At 34.2% G+C, this 27422-nt stretch overlaps 1 protein-coding gene across 13 annotated transcripts in view; it reads right to left on the bottom strand.

Annotated features, from left to right (window-relative positions):
* MYCBP2 (MYC binding protein 2) overlaps positions 1 to 27422 on the bottom strand; it is a 172254-nt gene that overhangs the window by 65778 nt on the left and 79054 nt on the right. For 10 of the 13 annotated variants that reach the window (XM_088159784.1, XM_088159791.1, XM_088159790.1 and 7 more), the window contains 23 exons: positions 26306 to 26478; positions 25329 to 25454; positions 25105 to 25232; positions 23396 to 23487; positions 22393 to 22527; positions 22226 to 22309; positions 20883 to 20979; positions 19928 to 20120; positions 19032 to 19306; positions 17859 to 18080; positions 16036 to 16227; positions 15025 to 15231; positions 14145 to 14276; positions 13426 to 13604; positions 11100 to 11242; positions 10275 to 10375; positions 8812 to 9030; positions 7505 to 7730; positions 7064 to 7182; positions 5715 to 5802; positions 2672 to 2724; positions 1827 to 1999; positions 1445 to 1589 (listed from right to left, as the gene is read on the bottom strand). In XM_088159784.1, coding sequence (XP_088015910.1) covers positions 1445 to 1589; positions 1827 to 1999; positions 2672 to 2724; positions 5715 to 5802; positions 7064 to 7182; positions 7505 to 7730; positions 8812 to 9030; positions 10275 to 10375; positions 11100 to 11242; positions 13426 to 13604; positions 14145 to 14276; positions 15025 to 15231; positions 16036 to 16227; positions 17859 to 18080; positions 19032 to 19306; positions 19928 to 20120; positions 20883 to 20979; positions 22226 to 22309; positions 22393 to 22527; positions 23396 to 23487; positions 25105 to 25232; positions 25329 to 25454; positions 26306 to 26478 — 3502 coding nt within the window. The remainder of the gene's footprint in view (positions 1 to 1444; positions 1590 to 1826; positions 2000 to 2671; positions 2725 to 5714; positions 5803 to 7063; positions 7183 to 7504; positions 7731 to 8811; positions 9031 to 10274; positions 10376 to 11099; positions 11243 to 13425; positions 13605 to 14144; positions 14277 to 15024; positions 15232 to 16035; positions 16228 to 17858; positions 18081 to 19031; positions 19307 to 19927; positions 20121 to 20882; positions 20980 to 22225; positions 22310 to 22392; positions 22528 to 23395; positions 23488 to 25104; positions 25233 to 25328; positions 25455 to 26305; positions 26479 to 27422) is intronic. The other 3 variants (XM_088159789.1, XM_088159793.1, XM_088159782.1) reach the window with 1 other exon arrangement.

Genomic DNA, 27422 nt, shown 5'->3' on the forward strand with positions numbered 1-27422 from the left:
GGATCCTGGCCGGCTCTGCCACCTCATACCAGCACTGCACATTTATACTGTGCTCTTCAATGCGTGTTTTAACTGACTTTTTCCCACAGAGGTATCATGGATCTCCCTTAGTGCAGGTAACAGCTAGCAATACACAATTTTCTGAGAAAGACAGACAGACTACCTGGAAAATAAGTTTATGTGTTACTCATCTGAAATCTGCAATAAAGTGCAGATGTTTAAATACTGCAGTTTTCGCACACAGTTTTATCAAAATTTGACTTAATTTACCAGAAGTTAAATCACTGCATTGCACACTGAATGAGTCCAGAAGAATGAGTAAATTGATTCAAGATTTTTGTCACTTTAATACATTTGCGAACAGTAATTAAATAATAAAACCAGCAATAATTTTGATAATATTCTGACATATCCTTTTCCTGATAGTAAGATAAAATCACTAGTGAGTTTTCCACTTGTTCTGTCACTAACTTAAATCAGTAATCATACAAGTTTCACTCAAGCAGTGTTTGTGACTAAGCTGATTCTTGTATTACTGTTGTAGAACTGCTGTTCATTAATAGGTTTACAGCGCACTGTAAGACAACTCTCAATTATTACATCATATACAAAGAATAGACATGAGAGCTTTTATCACAGGAATCATGCCTTTGTAAAAGGTATTTCATCTACACTTGGGCTTGAACAAAACCAACTACTCCACAGTAGTAGTGGGCTATAAAACACAAAAGTAACCTAATTCATTAGAACTACATGAAAACCATTTTGCGTTTGTTTTGTCTGCATTGCTTTACTACTTCAAATCAAGCAGCCCACATTTATACATTCCACATACATTTTTACCCCAAAATGCACAAAATTCTTCAAACTCTGCCTAAAGCTGTCAAGAACACCTCGTCTCCTTTCCAGTACTGAAAAACAGTGGTTAACTGAAGAGGCTGAAGACAAACACATGAATACCAGTCTTTGCTAGTTATTCTTACTAACTGCAAGGACTACAGGAACTTCCAAGTAATAAAAACAGAAAATGGAAGAGTATTGTTCTAGTCTAAAATAAAGTAACTATAAGGTGCTCCATCATTGTGCTTCTGATTCTTTTTTTCCATTACAAAGTCTACGGCCTATAATACCCTTTCCTGGCTTATGAATTAAAAAATGGATTCTTGCCGCTTTAATACATCAATATTGTCAAGCCTCACTTATCACTGATTATTTATACCACTACACATGTGTAGTCGATAACAGGCAAGTTATGAATTGCATGAAATGGTGCTGGCATAATACAGAATTTGGCAGTTTTGTGGATTTAGAGGTAAGAAAGTCTGACTACAATGAATTAATGAATGCCACTTTCTGTCCTACACAAGAGTATTTCGTTGAACACCTACAATAAAAACTAAAAGCCAGCAAGATGAAGCAGAACAGCCAAGATTACAATAATTACCTTCATATTAGGAACATGAACAACATCCCCATATTGGTCTTTTGTCTGTACTGTAATAACAGTTGGCCAACCACATCGGATGTCATCCTTATTCAAAATCAATGATGTTTTTTGAGGATCAGCATATGAATCAGGCTGCAGCCACCTACAGCAGAGAAAACCACCTAACATTAAAATCTCTTACAGCCTCCAAAACAAATGCATACAAATCTGTACAAATGCGACATACAGCTAAGAGAAACAGAACATCTGAATGCCTATATGGTTTTAACTAATGTATTATTGGAAACAATACAGCCAAATAGTTTTATTTAACTAATACTTCAAATAATTATGACAGTTCTGTAGCCAGTTAAAAGGACAAGCAACAGTGCAGTTTTACCTTGCAAGTCGTCCACCACTTGATCCTGGTACACAAGCAATGAAATCTTCCAGGAATGACTGCTCGTTGCTTTGTACCTGCAGTGGAAGACTTCCTTCAAGAGCTTCTAAAATGGTTGGTGAGTGAGATAGTGCCAAGCCTTTCCCAAGAATGCCTGAGTGAGATTTGCACACCTTTTTTTTTTTTTTTCCCAGCAGAGGTTGAGGGTGAAAAGAGACATAAGAACAGCGTTTCAGTAACATGTTGACATTTTCACATAACATGACACAATTGATACAAATATTTTGGGCATTTTAAACCATTCAAGAAGAATAAACCTTACTCTGATAAAAGCCTTGAAAAAAGCCATCTCAGTCTATTAAACAATAATTTATGCCAAAAGAGGTTAAATGACCTTTAGTTGAGGGAGATTCAGCATTAGCTTCCATTGTACTCAACAAAAGGCCATCAGCAAACCAGAACAACTGCAATCATTACTTGGGACTTGATTAACCACTGCTCAGCTAAAAAAGTGATTTTATTTCTCTAATTACAAAGACATGTAAAAGACTGATTTTGGTAACATTTAAAACTTGCCAAAAACTGCAACTTCAGCCAAATAGATTTTGAAACACTTAGTCATCTAATGTTCTGTGTGATATTTTATGCATTTTTTCCCAAGCAGATTCATTGTAAAAAATGATCTCATGTAAATGCTAACATTCAGTATGATTTTCTTAAACTAATAAGCTGGATTCCATTCTACTATAAAAACCTTACACATTATTTTCTTCTGTAGCAAGTAGAAAGTTTCAATGCAATTATGTGCTTAAGTACATTGTAATAGATAAAAAGCTGCAGCAAACCTGTAAGGCTGCCTCTTCAAGTATTTCAAGATCCTCTTCAAATTCACTACCTGCTGGAAAAATGTAACAGTTATACAGGCAGTTATCAACATATTACAGAATATGAGATTCAATCCTGTTTTGTGAAGCCTTTTATATTTCAAGTTTGCATAATGATGTGTCATACTGTTCAATCAGCAGCAGAAATATTAATATTTTCAAATAACAAAGTAAGCATGCAGTATTGTGTAGTTCAATGCACACACAAATGAACAACGTAAGTTACATATGACAAAAATCTGGTTCTTATCTTTTTATCGCCAAGACAGTATGTATGCAAGTCTTTGGATGTGACTAGATACTTTCAGAAAGATTTTGAGAGGTCAAGATGGTTTCTGGGAAGCAGTATCTCTAAGTATGCAACAGCTGCTCCCTTTTAAGAGCTTACCTTTGTAAAATTATTTGAAAACCTGATAAACTCTGCACAATTTTATAAATTATGATTCTTCCTAAAACACAAAGCTCAAATACATACTATTACACAGTATTTCTTTCTCACAAATACAATTCAAAAGTCTGATTCTAGGGTGACCAGAATTGCCAAACACAGCCTTTTAACAGAAGAGTGAAACAGATAAGGTTACCATATTTCTACTCTCTTTTAAAAATACGTCAGGCAATTCTACTAGTCAGAAGAAAGAGAAATAAGAAAAATAGAGCCCCAAGGCAATTTTTAAAATTCAAATAAAGACCTCTAAAAACTGACCTCATAAGTAAACTACTACCAAATCTGATACAATTAAGAATGTAATAATGTTAAATACATCGACCAATTTCACACTGCTGTTTAAGTCAGATCTTGGACATAGACCAGATCTCTCTCTTGGGAAGAAGCATCTTAAATTTAAGTCTTTAACTAGCAAGAAGGAAGAACAACCTTTTGAACACTGGTAACATGAACAGTATTTGGGTGTAACTCAAAGATAGTTTTCCTAATATGCAAAAAAAAAATCACTTTCTGGTCTATCTTCCTTTGGAGCAAAATAGGTTTAACCCTGTTAGGTCAAAACACTTTTCTTCCTAATATTTCTAGAGGAATACTCACACAAATATTTGACTACTTGCACACTGAATATACCAACTACAATAATTACTAAAAAGTAAAACTTTAGAAATGATAACAAAATATAAAAAGTCTACTAAAAAGGGCCTTCCTGTGTCTGTGCATTACAAGAAAGTCTTTTATATGATTATTGATTCTATAGATTCTATTATTATATGTAGGTTTTTCTTAAGGGAAACTTCCACAAGATGACAGGGCTCTGCAGATTAGGAATGACAGTATTAAAGAACCATTTTACTTGCAGCAAAAGATAGAAGATACATAACCAAGGATACAGAAAAAAGAAAAGAAGTCTGATATTAAGGCATTTAAAATTTGCTCTAGAAAACCACAGCTTTACCTCCTTTTCTGCCACAATGTTTTCCTGAGACATCAGGCAAAACACTCAAACAAAGCAAAATTACACACAACTGAAAACCATCTTAAAAGGCTGCACAGTAGTTTCTGTTTGGAAATAGTATCACTGTTGACCATAATTCATCAGTTTTGTTTACTGAGAGGGTACAGTGGTCATGTAGAGAAACAATACACTTATATAGCACAAGCACTGTAATCTTACCCACAACATTAACAGATTTGGTTCAAGTTCTTGAGCTTATGTTAGATGAACAGGCAGACAAATCAATTGCCATTAGATCAGTAATCAGGAAACTCCTTATAGACAATGCATCTATCCCTCCTCTCTTGCAGATCATACACAACCACTTTTATATGCAGATGTGACTGCACAGGTAACTTGACTGCATATTTTATTTCAAATTTCTATGGCATAGCATAAAACCAATCTACGTGTCACCCTTCTTGTTTTAGGCATTTAAACAGAACAAACATAAAAAGCTCCCAAGAGAGAAGTACAAGGTATTGTAAAATATGGGAGATTAAGTTACGAGGATTTAAATCTTTTTGTTATTGTTGTATAGAAGAAGAGCAAAAACCAAGTGAAGCCAACAAACTAAGGAGCTTAGGGGATAAGAGATGAGGGCCTTATTTAACCTGTAGAATTGCCTGCACTTTGGAGAGTAAAATATAAATCTATTAGTTCAACTTAGGTGCCTCCTTAAAACATAAAGTAAGAAATTTCTACACAATCCATCCAAATACGCAAGCAGAATACTGAATTAAAAATACAAAGTAGGTTTTGTGATTGTAACTCCACACTGATTGGTGCTCTCCTGCTCATAAATCACGCTTCCACTGAAACAGTATCTGAGCTTTGATGTGTGATCCTAAATTAAAATGATCAGAGAGATATCCTATTATGTATTATGAACCCATTTTTCCTATATGCTGATGCTCTTTAAGAGAAATTATGTTACTCATAATATAGCTGCATCATTAGAAGTTCTAATTCCATCTCTATATCCATTAATTTCCACAAGCTCATTTTTCCTTACATTTTAAAATGCATTTGGGTTACTAGAAACCTTTATTCGCAGCATCTGCTCTAAAATTATGTGATTTATTTCTAATTGTAAAAAAAAAGCCATAGTAGAAATATTTCTAGTGATAAGGTCTATTAGATGAAATGGTCACTTTCAATTTTAAAACAGTAATTTTAGATTTTGTAATCCAATGCTGCAAGTATTTTTTCATTCAGAGAAGTGTGGAAAGAAAAAAAACAGTGAAAGAGAAATACAAAGATGGTACCTGCACATTTATGGAGTAGCATGAGGAAACTGTGGGACACAGTTCATACAGTCATACACTACCTGTGGATGGTGTGAGTTCATTCAAATTTAAATGACCAGGCCTCTCTCCTCCCCATATGAACACAAAGGGAAAACAGCAAGCATAAAATACTGACAACTTTATTGTTTGATTAATTCAGTGTGAAGACTCCATTTTGTATTATTATCTCTAATTAAAAGTAACAATAAGATTTAAATGTACTATTAATTCAGAAAACATGGACAATGATGAAATAATGAAGTTTGCTCTTACCAATAGGAAGCGCTAAATCCTTCTTCATCAAAGCTGCTGCACATGATCCTCCTAAATTTGCCAGTTCCTTCTCCAGCTGAATAATACCCTTCAAATAAAAAAAAATTAACACAAAAGTAGTGTCTCAGAAAATAGGAAAATAAATACATTTACCTATGTTTTATCTTAAAAAAAACCCGCATGTCCCAGTTTGAAGTTTCTCAGTAATGTATTTCTTGTCATATAGCTGCTCCCATGTTTTGCTGTGACACAGGACAGTGTACCAAAATTTTTAGAATAAAAAAGTATATTTGAAACCAGTTACTTAAAACTTTTCTTTAAATTATAGACTTAAGCTACTGGCTAGCATATTTTAATACTGAGTGTTCAAAACATGCCAGCAGCTTTGTTTGTAAATGCTTTAAAGAAAAAGAATGCCATGAATCTACACTTTTTTTTGCTTAAGCAGAAGTTATTTCTAGTCAAACACTAATTAGAGCATCTGTAGGAAATATAAATATGATTTTGCTGAAAACCAGTGGGACCACCATAGATAAAAATCTTAAGGTATGTTTTTTTTAATCTGATATGTAAAGAAATTCCAAAGAATTCCTGAAAACCTGAAGACATGATTTAGCTTGAGCAAAATCCAGCAATAAGATGGGGTAAATCTTCTATGAGGATTATAGTGTAAGCAAGATGCAGACGCTGTGAAGTCCACAGGAAGCAACAGGCCCAACGACTCCCAGGATAAGAGAACACTTAGTTTTCTGGATTTATTGTAAAACATACTAAGCATTTTCAGTAATCTCTTAAAATAAGCCAAAAGAAAGAACTGGGTCAAGGACATGAAGAAATTTGATCTTCCTTTTGCAATAAACAGTGGTGGAAATGACTCACATCATTAAAGGCAAAATGAGGAGACCACTGGGTAAAAACCTGAGGCAGCCTAAATGCACACAGCATCACAGCATCTCCAAGGAGTCTGAGAGTTCTGTGTAAGTGAGCACTGTAAATAATGTAAGTATGTCACTCAGTTGGCAGTGACAGTAGAGAGCCCCACACCATTGGATCTTTGATGCAAGAGTAGGCCAGAATTTCAGGAAGTCTTATATCCCACTGACATACAAGATAAGATCACACTATGTTTTTGCAGAGTGTCACAAGCCATGTGAAAAGCCATTTCAATAATACCCCGATTAAAGAATTCCAAATGAATAATGTCTTTAACAACAAATGTTAGAACTTTCATAAAATTAATCTAAAAATATTTTGTTAATGTCACTTAGGCTTAAGTGGAAATACAATTTTTTTACCCTCAAAGAATTTATTAGGTGCAGCAATTATAACTACCTCACTTTTTCCCTTACCTCATCACTTCCTGGACTAAATTCATATCCAATTGCGTAACATTTGAAACCATAAAAACAAGCTTTTTCATCTTTTACATAGTCTGATGCAGTCTCCAGAGAAAAAAGAGCTTCATTCCCTTAAAGAAGTAAAAGGATAAATTAAATAAATAATATATTCCTCCTCCTTTCTTGTGTTTCTTTTACATAAGTATATATGAAACCCAGCCTTTGTATGTAAAATGTGAATTAAAACCATGGGAAAAACAAGAAGATCAATACTTCAAGCAAGAAACCTACTACAGACATAATTAACTTGCCAGCTTGGATAAAGACCCTTCTTTAACTTTGTTTGCCAAGATAATTCTGCAGAAAAATCAAACTTCAAACTTCCCTTAATTGTTGTACTACTGTGAGTTACTACTCACATTTCTAGTAACCACATCAATATCCTTCTATTACCTGGTAATACTAACACCATGGTAGGCCATCCTGAAGATCCAGAGAACTTTTTCAGTTCTATCCATGAATTAAGGTTTTCATGAACAGAGGTATGCTTTGGTCCAAATCCCAGGCTCTGTGCAATTCTGACAGGAATTAGTAAACGAAGGACATCCTCTGACTGAGCGGTGCCACATTGAGTGTCAAACTCTATTGTTATCCACCTGACACATTCAGGAAAAGTTACCTAAAATAAAGCAGTAGTTTAATTATGTCAAAGGGATTCTTGGAGGTTTTTTTTTTACATTTACTTCTTCATTTCCATTTGGCCCTAACTATCAATTAGTCTACAAACGTGATTTATTTATGTAATTCTGCACAATTGTTTTGGTAAATTAACATTTAGCTAATTTATTCTTTGAAATGCATGTACACCTGACATGCTTTGCACTTTACTCAATTAGAATCCTGTATTATAACTTAATATTCTGATTAAGTATTTGCACTGGCACCACTTGTGATTGTTTTTAAGAATTCTGTAGAGGTTCAGTAAACAAAACAACCACAGACGACTACAAACATTGAACTCTCAGATACATTTTTCAAACTCAAACTTCAACAAACATGAGTATCTGTTTTGTGCAATCCTAGAAAAGTACAGAGCAGCTGAATCCCACTTGTGAATGTGGCCTGCAGTACTATACATAGCTACAGAAACTCAAATGCAGTAACTACTAAACCCAAGGCCTTAGACACGCTCCATAAAATTTTAGGACAAAAGTAAGCATTATTGCATCAGGATGATCACATGGTAACTACATTCTCTGCAGTGGATGTCTTGCTGTCTCACAGGACAAGCACTGGAACTGTGGAATAATAATTTATGTCCTGTTCAGGCTCTTGATTATAGGTTTGTTACTTCTGGATGTTAATTTGACTAGAACTGACTTAAGGTATTTTTACAAAACATTTTTTTAGCATTAGGTGAGAAAGTCTGATATGTGGTTATATACTTTGAACTTCTACCATCTGTACAGTTAGAGCAAAGAAATGCTGTATGACAGCATAAAAATCCAAGACTGTGCAAATTTAGGGACTTAGAGCAGATACCTGAATTATGGGGTTACAACTTCAGTATTTTCCACTATACTTGATGTAGAGTTTTGTCCAGAAAGCAGTACAGCAATAATATAATGAACTGTCTTCAATATTAGACAATATTAATTATCATCCACAGTGACAATTTTTCGGAGAGCAAATGCTGACTCAAGAAAACTCATGTGTCAAGCCTATAAGGAGCAGTATGTGCACTCAGAAATGGTGCTCACCTTATAGTGTGTAACAGAGGCAGGTTTATAGGGATGCTCGCTTTCTACAACAGCATAGTGATTGGAGGTAGTACAAGCTGAAAGCCCTTGCTCTGGCTGGTTTCCAGTGGTGCTGTCTGTAGACTGATTTGGATTAAAAGCTGGAGGGGCGTATTTCTGATTCAGAACTGCCACAGAAGGAAGTAGCTGTTGTACAAGGCCAAAGACTTCAACAGCAACCTGTAACATAACATCACATAGGTTACTACAAAGTATTGTAACTTGGTGAAAACAATACTTCCAGAACGAAACTCTAATACTTCCATTTCTCTTCAGTGGTTGTTTGAACGTTCTCAGAATATCACTAACAATTCATTCAGTCATTTTCCAATTCTGCATCTATACAATCCTGACAGAGAAAGCACCAGTACATAAATCTCTTCTTGGAGACCGGCCAAAGCTAAAACAAGAATCTGTATATAACTGTGACATCCTTTCTCCAAAATAGCTTCTACTAAAGCCTTGAACATTAACAAACAGTAAGCACAAGTCCACAGAAACTAAATACAATACTAAAGTTATAATTCAGTTACACTTTATAGCCATATTAATACTGGGGGATTTTTCAAATATCCAATGTATTTTAATGAAATGAAATATTTTAATGAATATTGAAAATATAAATATATGAAAATATTTATGAATATTTTAATGAAACCTTAAGCATCGCACTGTTCCCTGTAATCTTCACTACATTTTCTAAGCAGAGAACACTTCTACAGCAAAACACTTGGTTGTTTCAAATCCCAATTCCACGAAGAAACAAGGTAACTAAAATCTGATACTGTCTTTCACAACACATCTGCTAGATTTTAAGTGATGAGTTCTACTTCCTCCTCCTTTAAAAATAAGTCAGAAAACATCTTACAGCTCATGAAAAAGCAAGAAAAGGCAATAGCGTCTACTAGCTAAGCATTATTGACATTTGCAGATCTAATAACAGATTTCAAGAGTGTCCCAGACCAGGCACATGCAAGAAATGCCATGGCACTAGAAAGACATGTTCTTTTATTTAGAGATGACATATTTCAAAATCTAAATTTGAGAGAAATAATCTTAGTTTTTTGATACATAAATTTTATTTTTACAATAAAGAGAAAAAACATTTGCTCATTAAATTATTTCATCCCATCAATGTTCATCAATGAGCTGTAAATGACATTCTTCTCATTCCTTATCTTTTCCTGCTTCTAAAGCCTGTCATATTTCTCTGCTTCCTTAAGGTATTTTTTATGCTGTTTTCAATTCAAGTTAAAAAAAAGGTAATTACATGTTTTTAAAATTTTAGACTCATAAGTCGTTATCAAATAGAAATCACTAATTCACAAAAATAGTAAGAAATCAAGGTGCTCAAATTTTCAGAGTAAACCTTTTTCTTGCATACATTCATACATTTTTTCAGTAATTTCTGCTGAGGAACATACCTTGGGAATAGCTGCTGCTACTGGTCCTATGTAGGCTATGATGAGGGGAAGCAGCATTGAAAACAGACTGGAAGAGCTGAGTACTTCTGGAATGTCTTCAGCTAAATAAAGATAATTAGAAGAGAAGTATTATAAATAAATGCTATGGCTCAAAGCCCATCTTATTTTTCTGGTTTGCCCCTTGTGAGTTAAACTTCTATTTCCTAGACTATTTTTACTTCAAATTGTTTTCATTATTTAGGCACTGCTGAATTCTGAGTCTGCCAACTCCACTCAAGATAAATGTGTCATTATATACAGGTCTCTGTTGAAAAATATCGCTCTCTTAGAGCATTACTTATTGCATTCTTTTGTCATTTTGTGAAGCTGCATTCATATTTTCTACAGTATACAAGTTAGCAAGACAGTCCTCCCAGCCCTTAAAAATTAATTTTGTAGCACTACGTAATATTCTGGACATTTTGGCTACAATGGCAGATATATCTACATTTCTCAGTCCTACTGATTACAACCTCTGTGCAAAACACTCATGAAATTTGCAACTAACCCATCATGGAACATCTTTCGGAAATAAATAATCTTACCAGCTTTAAAATGACACTTGCTAAATTGATGAGCAAATTTATACAAAGTATTTGACTGATATCACAAGCATAACTCATACTCACAATTTGATACCTACAGGAATGAAAAGTTAGAAAAATATTCTTTGGAAAGCAAAAGAGAAACATTATAGCTTTTGTATTCCGGTGATATTCTACTATTATGGCTTGCTAAGCACAGTAAAAAGTTTTGAAAAGTAAAGTAAATTTTCTCAAGCCTTACCATCTACAGCAAGAGCTCTGTGCAACAAGTCTTTGGCTGCTCGTACAACAGCACTCACAACAGAAAGAGCCCTGCTACAGTTTTTGTCTTCTTCATTAGCTTTGTTCAACAGTTGTGACTGCAGATCTCCATCATACTCACTCCTGGATAGTGGATTAAGTTAAAGTAAGTTCACAAACACAAAATCACATTAAAAAAAAAAACTGACTAATTTTTGGCATAGAATAAGCAAAAAAAATTATGATAAAGCAAATACACCCAAAGAAACCACGAAAGATATTCTGGAGGGAAAGTCTCACTGTTAGTCCTTTGCAAGAACTTTGTTTGGAAAAAAGTATAAAAAGCATTTTTCTGAAATGTTTCTTATCTCTAGATGCCTTTTAAACCACAGAAATGTATTAATTGCTATGCTCTTCCAAAGCCAGTTGCCTTTCTTGGCAAAAACAAAGCAATGTTCTGCTTCACAGAAACAAGTAAAAATTTATTCATGGATATTTCTGCATTTTCATAAGAGACAAAGATTCTCCCTAATTATGGCTTTGAAATACCGTCTTGGGCTTACCCTTAACAAACAGTTCTTTCTTTTAAATCCACTCTGTATGTCAAATTAGACTCTCCTAAACAACATTATACATTAAACTATCTCAATAAGGTTCAATTTGCTTTTTCAAAGCTATCAATGACAATTACAAACTAATTCAAGCCTTCAGTATGACAGTGATTAAGTGTTGGCACAGAGAAATGAAATCACTTAGTCAACATGTAAAACAAAACCTACCATTCTCTTTTGGATATCTTATGTTTGTCCAGTAGTGTTCTGAGGACTAGTGCCTCAGAAAGCCCAGAAATTTTACTTTGAGTAGCTCAGTGACCAAGGATATCTCTCCTTCTCTGTGAAGTGAGTCAATCACTCTTACAAAAATATTGTTTTTTCAAAGCATCTAGAATTGCTGTCAGCCTCAAGCCTTTTTCAGTTCAATTTTTTAGCCACTGATAGCAGGTGCAATTCAACTGAATCCTTTTCCAACAAATCCCTCCAAAACTTTTCTGCCTTTACCAGAAAGTATGTTAACTTCTGTATGTGGCCTTTCTTTGCATATGCCTAAGAAACAATTCTATTGGTATCTGAGAATCCTCCAAACAAAATGGAGTGTGACTGTTACAAGCTGTTCTATAACCGTTGACTGAACAATTGTTTCTTTGCTGTAGGCAAATCAAAACTTCAAATCACTACATATCAAACAGTGAGTCCTCAAACTAAATCCATAACCATCGTCATACATCAGAAAACATTAAATTTATCTTGTCCATACAAACTATAAAAGACACTGTGATTACAGAACAGCTGCAATTTTTCTCAACACAATTTATTCTCTAACACTTCCAACTTGTACCACTAGTCTTTCGAAAGCTTCTTTGAATTTCATCAGTTGAAACAAAAAAAACTGAGACTGTTCTGATTTGAAGACAGAACTTCGGTGTGAATTTTTTTCATATGTTAATTTAACATTGTTTGAATGCCTTGAAGTTTCCATTACTGAAATTATGTCCTTTGCTTTTCTGAAATCAAAGAAATTGTTATTTCTCTTTTATTTTCTCTTTCGCCTGTATAAAAGCAGACAATCTAGGAGTGAAAATAGACGTTTTCCATGTCTTTCATCCTTCTTAATAATGATACTTTCCAATTATGATACTTTATTATTAAGTTCAAGATTCCAGGAGACTAAATCAATTAAAGTATCATGATCTGCACCACAGCAATTCCATTCTGTAACAGGCAATTACTGTTTTTACTGCCAAGCTGAATCTTTGAGCACAATTTCATATTTTAAAGTAGTTTAGCGCTATCTTGTATCTTCTAATATACTATTATTATAATTTTGCAGTTCACTTTTTCTTTTTATACCTTTCAACTCTAAGTAAGAGAGGAAATAGTTCCCATATAAACAGACCTTGCTTCACTAACCTCATGCAACTATTTTTGGAAACTGAAGAACTGAATAAATTGGAGAGATAAACATGCCAGTGAGTAATCTCTCAGATACCTTTTGTGGTATAGAAAAAACAGAAATTGAAATAATGTATTTTATGAGTTCCCCATACTTAGAGCTTTAAGGTAATAAACAATGGACCTTGTAAGAAGTCAACCATCACATTATTTGTCAAGTCATAAAATCCAGAGAACCTACAACAAGACTGGAAGAGGCACCACAAACACATTCTGGATGCATTTACTTCTATCACTTCTCAAAAAAAGATGTGGTATAATAGCACTGTGATGGTTTCATTCACTTTTCCTAGAAATGAATCATTACAACACACAAACCTGTAATAAAGAATCTGTGGGATTTGTCCTCGTGTTTGGTTGGTGCCATTACTGCTCAGACTGCACGTACTAAATGTAAAGGTTACCCCATCTGGACACTGAACTGTGGTCATTCCACCATCTCCATTGGCAGTCCGGCTTCCATAATTTCTCAAACGAATTGCATATTTCACATTTTCCTTAAAAAGGACAGTAAAAAGAAGTTACAGTATATAACAAGTATCTAATGACTTCATGCTATATGAAAGTTATTATTTTATATTCATGCTGGAGAGTCTGAAAAGTCCTTCAAAGCACTCTACAAATGAAATTAAACAAAAAAACCCCTACAGCATTTAACAAAAATGAGAGCTTTTCCATGTTCCCAAACTATGGACTATAATTTAAATTACTACTAATTACTTGAAGAGTAAGCAGATATTCAAGAAAATTAACTATCAAGTTGCACAAAAAAAGTTGCACTTTCAAAAATATTCTAAAATTACTAAGCAACTACAATCTATCTTATGCAATTATAAAAACTGGGATTTAATTTCCTCTAGCTGACAGGATTTGGAATTTTTAATTTATAGGTTGAAACTGAGACTTTATGAATTGCACATGTCAAGATCAACTTGTGAATGGAAACCCAAAAACCCAAACAATTTACACTGACCACTTCGATTTTGTTATCTAAAGAAGCTGTATGAAACCTACAGATTTGCTTTTATTTTATTTACCTTCAGAGGCACAACTTTGTCAAGTCTGATTTCAGCTATGTCACTAGGAGAATCATCTGTGGTGTAAGTGCCTTTAACCAGTTCTAAAGAGGTCCATCTATGAGAATGAGTTGCATCTCCAGTATGATCACTCTGATTCAAAGAAACAAAGTAATTTTAATACATTTATAACATTAATATACGACACACAGTTGCAATTGTGCAACTTGTATTTCATTGCATCAATTTTTACACATGGCAATACAAACAAAATGATGAAAAACCTTCTCAGAGTCAACAGTAAAGCCTTTCCCCTAAAGTGGAAGTTCCTGAGCAGAGAGGATTATTTCCCATAGCAACCTATGCTTGTCCTTTGGAAAAGATCAGAATCATCAGTTATAGTGAATAACTGTGTGCAAAAGGAAGTTTTGCTTCATTAGACGAACTCACAATGCTGTTTTATGCTGCTTCTAAGAGTACATCAACAGCACATGAAACAGCTGTAGGTACAACCTGATCATGCTGGTAGGCCATTACCCTTTTCTTCAATGTTTGGTTTTAACCTGATTTCTTATTTTCAGTCATGGTTTACACAGAGGTAATTGGTACTAATTTACATTTAGCTCCAGAAAGTGAAAAGCCCCCGATACTTCAAATATTACTTGTAATAAAGAAGAGTTCAAGACAGTAACAAAGATGAAGACCCTCCTAGATATGGTATGAAGCTTGTGGTAACACAAAAATCTTCACCACAAGCAAAAAACCCTACAACCAAACCAGTGCACTGTTTTACTGGTAGCCTAGACTGAATAAGAATATGAAAATATAACATTGTAAAACATACTCTAAAAAAACCTGAGGTTACTTTTGTTCAAATTGTTTTCCCAAATGCAGTACTTACATCATCGACTAATACCTCCAACTCATACTCATGAATTCCTCCTCCACCATAAACAGAAAATCCTACTACAACTACACCAGGTTTGTCAACAGAAAAACATATTGCATCAGGGGATCCATTCCCAGTATTCCAGCTTCTTCCCTGACTTGTTTTAGTGAATCGATTTGGAGTGGATTTGACAGAATGGAGAGAATTCAGTCCATCAACCTGTGGAAAGTTAAATACAGTTGTCAGAAAATATTAACTGCTAAATGTTAGGAAACTTTAATAAATTAAAGTGAATTAAATTAGGAGATTTTTCAACTGGGTAAATTTTAAAAGTCAACTCAAAAACCACAGAAGATGCCACTCCTTAGCCTTTTAGTTAATATTGACTGAAGAAAAAAGAAAGTATTTCTGATAATTAGAAGGAATAATTAAGAATCCAACTTGGTTTTTTAAGGTATTTAAATATATATTTCATAGGATGAATTAACAAATAATACAGATTAGCTGTACTAAAAGGAAGGTTAAGTATTTCTGTCTTGGGTACAGTCAAGATTAAGATAAGACAGAAACAGATGTTACATAATGGTAAAAACAACTTGAATCAAGATGTTATCAAAAGCTTGATTCTTTCTTTGATAAAAGCCTGTTGATAGCACAGAGACAGTGACACGCCTTAAACAAAGTCAAACACCTTTCTGCCACTTAACGAAGTTATAGCCTCCTGAAAGGATTGTGTATGTACACAAATATGCAGGCAAAAAGCAAAGTATTCAAAAATTCGCCATTTTACACAATCTGCAGTATTCTGCAGCCCTAATGAAGTAGCTAATTATCAACGGTCCTTCCTTAATACAGTGAATATATGCTTTTAAATTTATGCAAAACATCTACACTACTCAAAACAGAGAATTCCAGAATCTCTGAAATGTGTGCACACCTCTAAAACACCCATCTCAGCCTGTATCACATTCATAGCATGTTTGTCCTGAAAGACTTCTAAAAATTATTTTAAAGTAGCTTTACCTCAGATCCTAATGCTGATGCTGTGAGCTCACTCACAATACTAGCAAGCAACCCACAGGTATTAGAAACCAGATGTGAAGAGAAAAGTTCATTTTCTCTTCTCAGGCTGTTCCGTACTGGTAAAACAACAATGACCAACATCTTTTCCAGCACTTCCCGAAAGCTTGTCATCCCTGAAACATTTTCTTCACTCTGCATTACGAACAAAAACAATGATAAATGGCGTGGTTATTAAAAAAACCAAAACACAAACTTTCACATATTATAAGTATTAGGTAATTGAAGTATCTGTGACTTCATAAAGATAAGCAATGTCTAGAAGGTGGAAAAAAACCTAAAATTCTCAAAGCTATCATAGTATGTAATCCTTTGTCAAAATAATTGATTAATGTCCCTAATTTCCTGAATGAGGTGGTGACAAGCTTTTCATTGCACTGGAAAGATGTCATATACAGGTGTCCTTCCCAGGAGAGGTCTCTTCTTTGTCTATTATACAGCCATAAAACCTGAGGTCTTTAAAAGCATATATTAAAACACAGTGGATATATAGCTACCTTTGAAACTGTTCATATCATTTTCTTCTGCAGTGTCTAAAAAAGAAACTTAGAAGCTTTATTGTTTTGGTGTTAGCAAAAAGAATCTTCTATGCAAAGAGGTAAAACAAAACCAGTGGTGAGACAATTCTAAACATAGTTGTTCTTTGCTGAATGAAAACTATGAAACAAATCTAAGTTTAGGCATCTATTGTGTCTTGTGCCTAGCAGTGTCATCCACGCTGAATATAATTTCCAATAAGAAAAATAAAATCAGCTCTATTGATGAAAATCCAAAAAATCCAAATTCTCACCCCTTTGTCTCCCAAGAAAATAGCAAAGTAGTGAACAAATATGGAAGTCAATCAGGCAAAGCAAACTTGTACAGAACACTTTTCCATCTTTTGCATTTAGGAGGCTGCAGTATCCAAGACACAAATATTATATTTGCATTTAATATGCCTGGTGGTTTTCTCCTTCATTAATTTGTACAGGTGCTTTCCAAGTCCATGAAAGCTTTTTAGCACAATAATGGCCTACAAGAGTATGCCCTACAGCTTAACTGTGTATTTTATGAAGTGCAGAAAACTTCTGACTGTATATTTTCTCTAAACTTCTGGTAATGGTAGACTTTACAACTATCCTTTATTTACTTTTCTTGCATAATTCGTAATTTTATATTTTCTTACCCCTGTTGTCTTCCAAACTGAAGAATACTGTTTATTAGTCCAATTTCCCTGATTATTATCTTTACCCTTCTCATTCCTGTAAATCAATTCTAAAATAACAGAACTGCAGCAATACAGCATTAAAGAGCTCTTGATTAGGAAATTGTTTCATAACCTTTGCTAGAACAGTATGAACTGGGATTCCTCTATTGATCCCTTTAAAAACTCTGTTTGGGACATTACTTTTTATTACTAAAGTTGTATTGACTCTTCCTCAAACACATATTTATATGGTCCTCCTTGTGATCACATGAAAAATCTAAAAAACCGTTGCAGAAAACACTATGCAACAGAATACTGCTCCAAAGGATATTTCTTCCAATTTAATATTCCAAGATAAGAACCATTCTGCTTAGACATTCTCCAAAGAAGAAACTGTTGGAATATTTCAGACATAATCTTGAAAATTGTAAAAAATAGTAAGTTTCTGAACTCAGACTTTTAGAAAGAAAACACTTAGGCAAATTCATTTACATCTTTATCAAGCAAAACCTTGCAGGTAGGTAACTGCTTTTTGTTGCAAATAAAAATAAGTCATTAAATTTTTAGAATACATCCTAACCTGACTCAGCTTTTCCATGTGTGCAACCAGAAGAGGAAAGCGATGGGCCAGAGCAGAGTCGTTCTCGGTGCTGACTTGTTTAACCATGGAGCGCAGCAGGGCCTCTCCGTCGTAAGCGATGGGGAAGATGGAGGTCAGCTTCACTGACGTGTGGCACAGAGCAGACATGACAGCAGCAAGGAGACGGCTACTGGAGGTCTTGAAGTTTGCTTCCTGGATATCCTTAGGACATAAAAAGAAATTAACAGAATGGCACCGCTGCACTGGAACAACAGAGAAACTACTTTTGAAAGGAACTTTCCAGCTTTATTGTAATTAATAAAAATAATTTAGAGAAAGCTTTCCTATGAATTATACACTGCCTTCTCTCATAAGCTTGAATTTAAATCTTCAAAACTGGAGTAATTAAAATATCTCAGTTGGCATATTTTAAAATAACAAAGCCATCTAATATTACTTTTGAAATGATGGTATCCTTTGAAGACAAGGATTTCTTATAATTAACAATTATAATTAAACAACTTTAAATTAGAGTAATACATTAAAGAACAGATTCTTCCTTGAAATTGTATATGCTAAATGAGTTTTCATGCAAATCAGCGAACTGTTTACATCTCACCATAAGCAATGCAGGCAACCAACTACACTATTTGATGTGGGATGCTCATTCACAGTAAGCAAAAGAAGAAAGCTGTTGATTATACAACAGTATTTCCAGCTGCCTCTCATGTACTTGGCTGGATCAGAGCACTGTTGTAATGCTTAATAATGAGGAATTACTCGAGTATTAGTGATAAAAAATACCACATGGATGCTCTTAGGCAACATGCAGCAAGAGTAAGCACACATAAGGCATGGCCTCAACACTGAAAAAGCAGTTGTTGACAGCTACCAGCACCACAAATTTTCTTCACGGATCCATAGAAAATCTTAAAAGCTAAAGATGAAGTTCCTAGGCTCTTACTGAACTACATTTAAAGAACACCACAAACAAACAAAACCAGAAACAAATCCAATACCCAGTCATTTAAAAAAAAATCCAAAACACAACAGAACTCAAGTTGCAAATCAGGATAAATGCAAAAAATTAATAAGTTTTAAGTATTACTGGGCTTCAATTTGAGCAAAATGGCAAGCTAAGCTATAGTATTTACTTTTGCCATTGTAATATACCTGGTCCAAACAGTTCAGCAAGTCGCAAAGACATGCCCACTGGAGAGCTGGTGTTGGATAGAATGAATGGAAGCAAGCTGTGAATGTATTATGGCATTCCTGAAGAACAGCTTCTAACAGACTGAGAGGCTGACTGAGATATCCTTGTGGATCATTGTCCAACTTCACCATGCAATGGTCAACTCCTTCAGATAAAATTTTTCTCAGCAAGGTCCTAGTTTTTCCAATGCAATCTGCTAGTTTGCTGGTTTCTTCTACAACTGCCTTAGCTGTAGCTAGAAGATTACACAAACAGAAGCATTAAATGTACAATAATGAAATATTTTCACGTTAAAATGCACATTTTACATGCAAATACAAAAACTGGGAATTTAGCAACATTGTTGAATCTATATTCCGAGAAGTTGATTTGAAAAATAAAACAGTGAAAGTGTGTTAAACTCAATTAAAGAAACCTGAGTATTAAAAACTCTCACTTTTCTGATTTTTTATAATTTTTACTGCATTTTAATGAGCATTGTTGGAGTACAGGCATGAAAAACACATACAATTTTTCAAATTCACACTGTGCTCACCACCACAGCAAACTCTATGTTCAGAAATGGGAAAAAAGAAGACACAAACAGTCTAAAAACAACTCAATTAACAAGTCAAACAGGAAATTAACTTTAAAATACATGGGTTACAGTGTAAACATGTGGTTCTAGGATATTTCGTTATGCAGATAATTGAAAATTTCCTGCTCCTGAAGGCAAGTCTTTTAATTGCTCCAATAAAACCATTTGTGTGCACAAATCTATTTTATATCATATCATACATGAACACTTAGCTCAAATCATAAATGCCCTGTAGATTATTGACTAATAAATATGAAACAAGTGAACTGAGAGGAATACCTGATATTGGATATATTTCACAGGTGTAGACCCTCAGCAATCTCAGGCAGCAAGTGCCCACAAAACGCAACCTTTCTAAATCCAGAAGAGTAGCAGTGTATTGGAAACCCTTTAGCCCACGAAGTTCTTCAACTCCCAGAACTAGTGTTGTCCAACTCCAATGAAGAATGCTCAGTAAAGATTCAAAGCATTCCTATTTCCAGGTATGAAGGATACCAAAGACAGATTTAGTGTTAGAAAACAAGAAATCACTGTGTTGCATCAGTATTAGACAAAAGGCAAATAGCATCTATATCTATGTTCATTATGAAAACACATCTACCATGCAACACACAAGTCCTAATTTTTTTTTTAATAAAAAACCACTGAGAATGCAGGGCACACTTCACTGTAATACCATGATAAAATCTATCTATAACCTCATTTGAATATTATGTGTGGAAGCCTCTCAGTTAAGAACTAGCACATACATTCACCTGTAATGGCGATTTTTCAGTAAACTTTACTTGCTTTATCTGCAGAAGAGTGCAACACCAACTTCTGTCATAATATATTTTATCATAAAGTATTATCAGGCCTGTCTTCACTTGGTTTTTAAACAGTTATGATCTTCAGGACCATAGCCACTATATGACATTTACAGTACGTGAAAGCTAAACAGAAACACATGATCACAAAAAAATTGACGATTTAAAAAGTTTTGTTTCTACTATTACTGTATGTGGTCAATAATTTCATGAAGTTGTACCTCAGAGAGCAAAATAAAAGTATGTGGTGTTGAACACCAAAATAAAATCTTTAGGAAAAGTAAAAAAATAAAATATTCTATCAGTGTACCTAACTTCTGCTTGAGAAAGCAAGCACAAAAACATTGTTGTTTCCACATCTATATCTTTCAGTTTCCTAACTGTGTATGAACTTGCAGGAAACACAGAAGATTCTTGATAGTACTCACCACTGAGACAGTTCTGGCAAAAGATCTCTTTAAAATATGTACAGGTTCACTAGTTTGCTGTTTTCCTTTGGATGCACTGCCATCACTTGTTGGCAACCTGGAAGAACAATTTTAGAACTCGAAATTGCCAGGTTTTACTTTTAGTAGAGTTTTGGGTTGGGTTTGGTGTTTTGTTGTTTACTTTTTATATTTTTACTGCTTTTATTGTTCAAGTGGGTTAAAAAAAAAACAAAGTGAAGGTAAGTTTTAATTCTCAAAAAAAAAGTTCAGTTTCAACATAACTTTCTCCAGTTTCCTAATCATTCTTGACCAGTAACCAGGTATGTCGAATTCTGCTCAACTGGCAGTACTGTGACACTGAAAATAAGGTTGAGATTTAATCACATGCAATTATTGCAAGTATCTACTTGTAGCTACTATTTCCTTAGAGGATATCAAACTAGAAATGTTATTCCTTAAAAGAACACTGGTTTTGTGAAGGGAAAATACATGTGGAGGTTAAAAATACAGACACAGCATCTATCACTGCAGCACCTCCTCTTTTGTGCCAGTCATTGGTCTTCAGAGGCCTCAAGGCTCATTTGCCTTTTGGCTACAGCCATCTCTCCATAGAAATCAACTAAATGATGAATTTGTCATGCTAGGACTTCATATACATCAAAATGAAACCTTCACCTGGAGGGACAGGGCATACAGAAAGCTTAATGGCAGAAGTGAAGGAACTTTCAAAAGGACATGCTTAGAAGGGACACAGCAAGAGAACTGGTATGGAAGAATTCTAGGTTTCAGAATCAGTGTGGAGGCTGGGGGAATTATATGCACACAAAAAATAAAAAAATTATGTCATGTATACATCTGAGGAAATCTGTAAAATATACTATCAAGACAGTTAAAGATCCTGATTATTAAAACACGTAACATTTATCATGGCAATGATAAGTTTATAGTAACTTATTGTAAAGCACATTTCACTGTTGATTTTGGCTTTGTTTCATTAACATCGTCTGTTCAAGAGTACACAGTTCCTAAACTCAGGGCGACCAAATAGAGCACTTCCCAATTAGCAAAAAATATTACTCATGTTATATGAAATCCTGAGGTTCTACAGATGTAAATGAAAATCTCAAGACTCATGCAGAACGACGGCAAGAAAAATAGCAAGGAAGTAAATGTGGGTATAATTTCATTACTTTTCTCAAAGACACTAAGTTTTCCCCACATTTTTCAGATACTGATTTCCTTTGCTTAATACAATAATATTTTCATGAAATACAGTTATAATTAATTTAATATTTCTACTTTAAAAAAATGTCTGCAAATTGTTACAGAGGTTAAAGTATTACCTGTATAGTAATTGTGGAATCTGCCCTGCATTCACATCTGTACCATTATTTGATTTCTTGGAACTTTTAAACTGAAATACAACACTGAAAGAGAAATATCCCAGTTATTATTCAAGTCTTATTAGATCTCTTCCTTTTCCAATTAAAAATGTAGGAAAACAATATACCCATCATCTGTAGTAATAGAGGCTTGTCCATGAGATCCACAATCACTGCTAGGTCCTGACACTCTTGCCCAGGCTACGTACCACCAGCCAGCTTGCAGGAGTACTGGCTCATCAAACATCATTGCATATTTCTCTCTGGGAGAAGTAAATTTTGGAAAACGTTAGATGTGAATTATCTTTTATATTAACTTTTAACAAATTACACCCTAATCATAAAAGAAAGTGAGAAGTAATGGTATTAAGTCATATCTATTTATATTCAAAGCCCAAAAGTTTTTAATCCAAAAATACTGTAGTAATAAAAAAAAAAATAATTCAGAAGGACCTAAAAATGCCTAAGTCGCGCTTGATCTTGTATTGTGAAACAATCATAACAATGCCAAACGCAGTAAGGAGATATTAAGTTAAATTAACACACATAAACCCAATTATATTTAATATATAATACTGCAAGCAAAGTATTAACTACAAAATACCATATAATATTGATTTCAGAAAATATTTGTAGATTACAAGAAGTTATACATAAATTCTTAGTAATTACAATAAGTATTAAAGAAATTAATAAACGACATATTTAGGGGATTGATATGTAAGACTTAAACCTGAGAATTAATCACATATCATTTGAAATTTAAATTATTTCATTACAGGGAGTGAAAAAGCAGCTACAACATGGCTAACCGCAACCATATGCACAAAAGAGCTGCTGTAATATTTTGTCTTGTGGTCTCAACACAGGAAGATGGGATTTGACTTGGATTTATACAAGAGGAAGAATTTGAATATTATTCTTATTTTAATTTAAATACCATAACGGTTTAGGGATGTATTTAGTGTTTTACTATTTCCCTACACACTTCAAGTGTTTTACATGACTTGCTACAAAATTCTAATTATGTGGACCATCTCTGTTGATAGTTAAAGTAATACTGAAATGTGTACAGGGAAGTAAAAATAAAGATCAAGAAGCAGGTATAAGTAGGTAAGCTAAACATCTTACCTGGCAGCACAATCATATGCTAAGACATCTGTCTCAGCAAGGAGATCTCCATCTGTCTCATGATCTCCCCCATCTGGACCCAATTCAAACAACTGGTGAAGTAAGAAAAAAGGTAAAATTATGTCTTAGGTGTTAGAAACTTCCTAATACCACTTTTTCTTGTCTGGCATATTGGAAATCGTATACTACTCTTCCTTCCCCAAAATAACTACTACTTACTATCACTGACAGGCAAAACCCCATTTGGAAGTCAGGCATTAATTGTTAAGAAATAGCAATTGACACTGACCTCCCAGCCTTATGTCCAGATATATTTTAAGTGGAGAAACTCCCTAAATCTTGCAAACAAGACAAAAGCAGATCATCTAAAAAAGGCAAAGTTGGGCAGAAGTTGATGTTTTTCCACCACTGACTGAAATATATAAACTATATAAACATAAGATATACTCAGCTTCTCTGGAAAGGGACTGCTTGACAGTTTAGCAGAGACAGTCAATAGTGTTATAAACAGTTGGTGACTGGGACAACACGATACCTAAGAGAATTTTGTTTTCTTACTTAAAAATATTTTCTAGGGTTTGATGATTTTGAAAAAGGACCACAATACATGTCTATGACTTCTCTTGCAAACACCTATTTCATACACAGCTCATTTCTGACAGGACTGGAAAATCTTATCTTGGCTATAAGCTAATCCTAAACAAATTGAAAATACAATATTAGAATATTATCACAACGGTATTACCTATAGCATTTAAAAGGCATGACTAAAGTTAAGTTTCTTGGCTGTGCTTAGTTATTTGCAATTCTCAGTCATTATGTTAAACTAAAATAAAGTGCAACTACTTATTTTGGTTCTCCTGTTGACTTATGTAAATGTTACTGGCTAAGCATGTGTCATCCATTTTCCTAGAGCAAACCTCACTACCTATTCATCTGAAAATAGAGGAAGAAAATTCAGTAATGCACTAAATGACAAGTAACAACAATAACGTATTCTGAATATACAAATAGAAACATTTAATAGAAATGTCAGATATAACAACTTCTTTTACCAAAATCTTTAAATATAGGAGTAGACTTACCCAAACTTACCACTTACCCAAAACCAGAGCTCTGACACCACAGTGTGTGTTTCTGTGAGGTCTATTTATCCAAAGCCAGATTTATTTATTTTAAAATAATCAGCACACATGTTCCACCTGTAATCATGCCTACATCTGGCACAGAGTTAATTGCCATTTTCTGTTAGTTGAAGAATCCCAGCCCAGAAGCTATCCAGACAGTAGTCTGAGAAAAAAGTGGCAGGGAAAGTGAAAAGCAATGGCTCCTGATAAGGACCCGTTCTGCTTTTGAGAAAAGCTCATCATGTATCATATGGGATGTGATTTTAACCTGAAGCCCACACCACCATTTTTTTGCTGGTGGAGCTCCTTGGAGCTTTGTGTAAATAGCTCACAGAACCATTCAGACCACTAAAATATCTGCCCAAGATATCTCTAAGATGGCATAGGATTTAGTGAAGGTAAGAATGGGCCAATTCATGAAAGTAAGGATGGTAATTCTCAGCTCTCGGCTTCATTCACTGTGCCTGCATAATGCTATCCACATATAGAAAACATTCATCAAGAAATAAAACTAATCATGGTTTTAGATAGCATTGTGATTTTGAGACACAATATTGTTTAAAACAAAACTAAAACTCCTACCTTTATTTTAGCAGTGTATTCACCTCTACCACCAAAGAGACCAAGACCACCTAGCAATATATCTGTATCAGCACAGAAACGGATGGCTTCTACTGAGTGGGCTGAGTAACCCCAGCCTCCTCCATGACCTGCAGAAAAAAAACCCCAACAAAAATATAATTAATCTTAGTCTGTTGTTCTGCAAGCTAATCAGCTTGTGCTGTAAAATTTTAGTATGTACGTACTTTCAAATCTGTTAACAACACTGTAGTCTTCTTTAGAATAAACTTTCATTACTGCTTGAGTCTCTTCTTCTGTATTTGCAACACCCATTTTTAAGTCCTGCATAGCAGCCAAAGTATCAAGGCAACCTAACAGAAAGCAAAACCAAAAAGAACCCAAATTGTCTCACTGTTGATTATAATCATTGAAATAGAAATGAATACTAGTTAAGAAAATCAAAGCAATCAAACCTAAACCACACTTTTGCTTCTCTTAGGGGTTAGGTTTCTTTCCTTTTGTTCCTTTTTACTTACATAATTTTTTCCCATAAGTTGCTAGGAAACACAAAAAGTACCGTTGAAATTGAAAGTTATCACATCTTTGGCACACAATGAAGTGAGAAGGTCAAGGAACAGATAACTTAACATAACCAGTGGACAAGCGAGATAAAATAACTTCCAAAACTGTGCTTTGAAGTACTGGGTATGTTGCATATGCCCAGGTTATAGATGAACACGGTGGACTTAAGTTTTGCATTTTTAAACCAGAAAAAAACTACAAAAGGAAGTAATACTTCTTTTAGTGACTCATTATACAAAACTGCAAAGATTATATTTGAATTTTATATACTGCATTTACTTTAAAATAAAAAGAACTTATTGAAGATTTCTTTTTTCAGGTCTGAGTTATTTTTTTTTTTTTGAGATTCCAGGTTAAGAGTACTGACTTTATTCTGCAGGCTTTCCAACAAGATCATCTAGGAAGATCTCTTACTTCATTATGTAGGCATCTAACAACAAGTTTCACCAGAACTCTAAAATCCTCTAATGTCATTAAGATGTCAGAAGATAACTTTTATAATTTGGTTGATGTAGTTAAGAGCAATGGTGAAAGATGGCAAAGTAAAATTTAAACGGAAAAAAGTCAGGAAGCTTTTACACATAAAGTTATGTTACTTTATTTCATCTAAGGCTCTGACTCATGAACTACAAATGTATACCTAGAATATGCAAAGCTGCATGAGATCTGGTGGTTAGAGCTTTGGAACCTGTTGGCAGAGCAAGTTCTGGACTCAAAATACTACACCGGGATTGCATATCTGGAGCTGAGGGAAGCCTGGAATCGGCAACTACTGCGTTGTAACTCCACAGTTCCCTGGCATTTGGGCGAAACCTAGGGCAAGAAGAAGCAGAATGAACAAAATCTTTCATCTACTGAAAAAATATAAAACCTAACCAACAATTAAATTTTTAAGGTATTTATTGCGAAATGTAGATCTGCTGGTATAAACTCTTGAAATTGAGCATAACTATAGCAAATACATGAAAACTTTACTAGCTTAACACTCCAGCAAATGAAAAGATACAAAAGCATTATTATACTGTAAGTCAAAGACTCATACTATGGGTTTAGAAATTCCAGAAAATGTTAAGACATTTCTGAAAGCTAATAAATGTTAAAACAGTATTATTTATTAGGAAGTATGAAGTAACTAGCAAAGTACTAAATAGAAAGGCAGATGTGCTCAAAAATTTTGAAGATGGCCAAGCGAAAGTAAAAGGCTTACCTTCAAACAAGAAAAAAAAAATCTTGAGGAATCCAACGTGTTTTGTTTGGGCTTTTTTAAATGGGTAACATTGCCTCATGAGTTTTTAAGGGATTATAAAAAATGGCAGCATAAACAAGAGAATACAAAATACTTTCTATAATATAGATTAACACATAGAGAAAGAAAACGAAATCTTTTAAACCATTATGTAAAAGGAAGAAATAGTATGAAGACATAAGTCTATGGGAGTGTTCTGAAGAAGCACAAAAGGAACTTTCACTTGGTACACTTTTAAGAATTTAATGGAGAAAGAAATAGTTTTAACTAAAAATATTAAAGGGAACCATATGTATTCAGGATTTTAGCAAGTAAGCAATGTTCAAATTTATATACACGCGACATTCTACAACCACTTGAATTTCACTAAGAGATTAAGCTTTGAAGAAATGTTTAAGCTGCACGTCATCAGAATGCTGTCATCCAAAGTAGGATGCAAGTAACCTTTAAAGACATGATCCTATGAGATACTATCTTTTCCAGATGAATGCTGGCTAGGTGGTTCCCTGCA

Source organism: Sturnus vulgaris, chromosome 2 (genome assembly GCF_052056855.1).
Source record: "Sturnus vulgaris isolate bStuVul1 chromosome 2, bStuVul1.hap1, whole genome shotgun sequence".
Classification (NCBI taxonomy): domain Eukaryota; kingdom Metazoa; phylum Chordata; class Aves; order Passeriformes; family Sturnidae; genus Sturnus; species Sturnus vulgaris.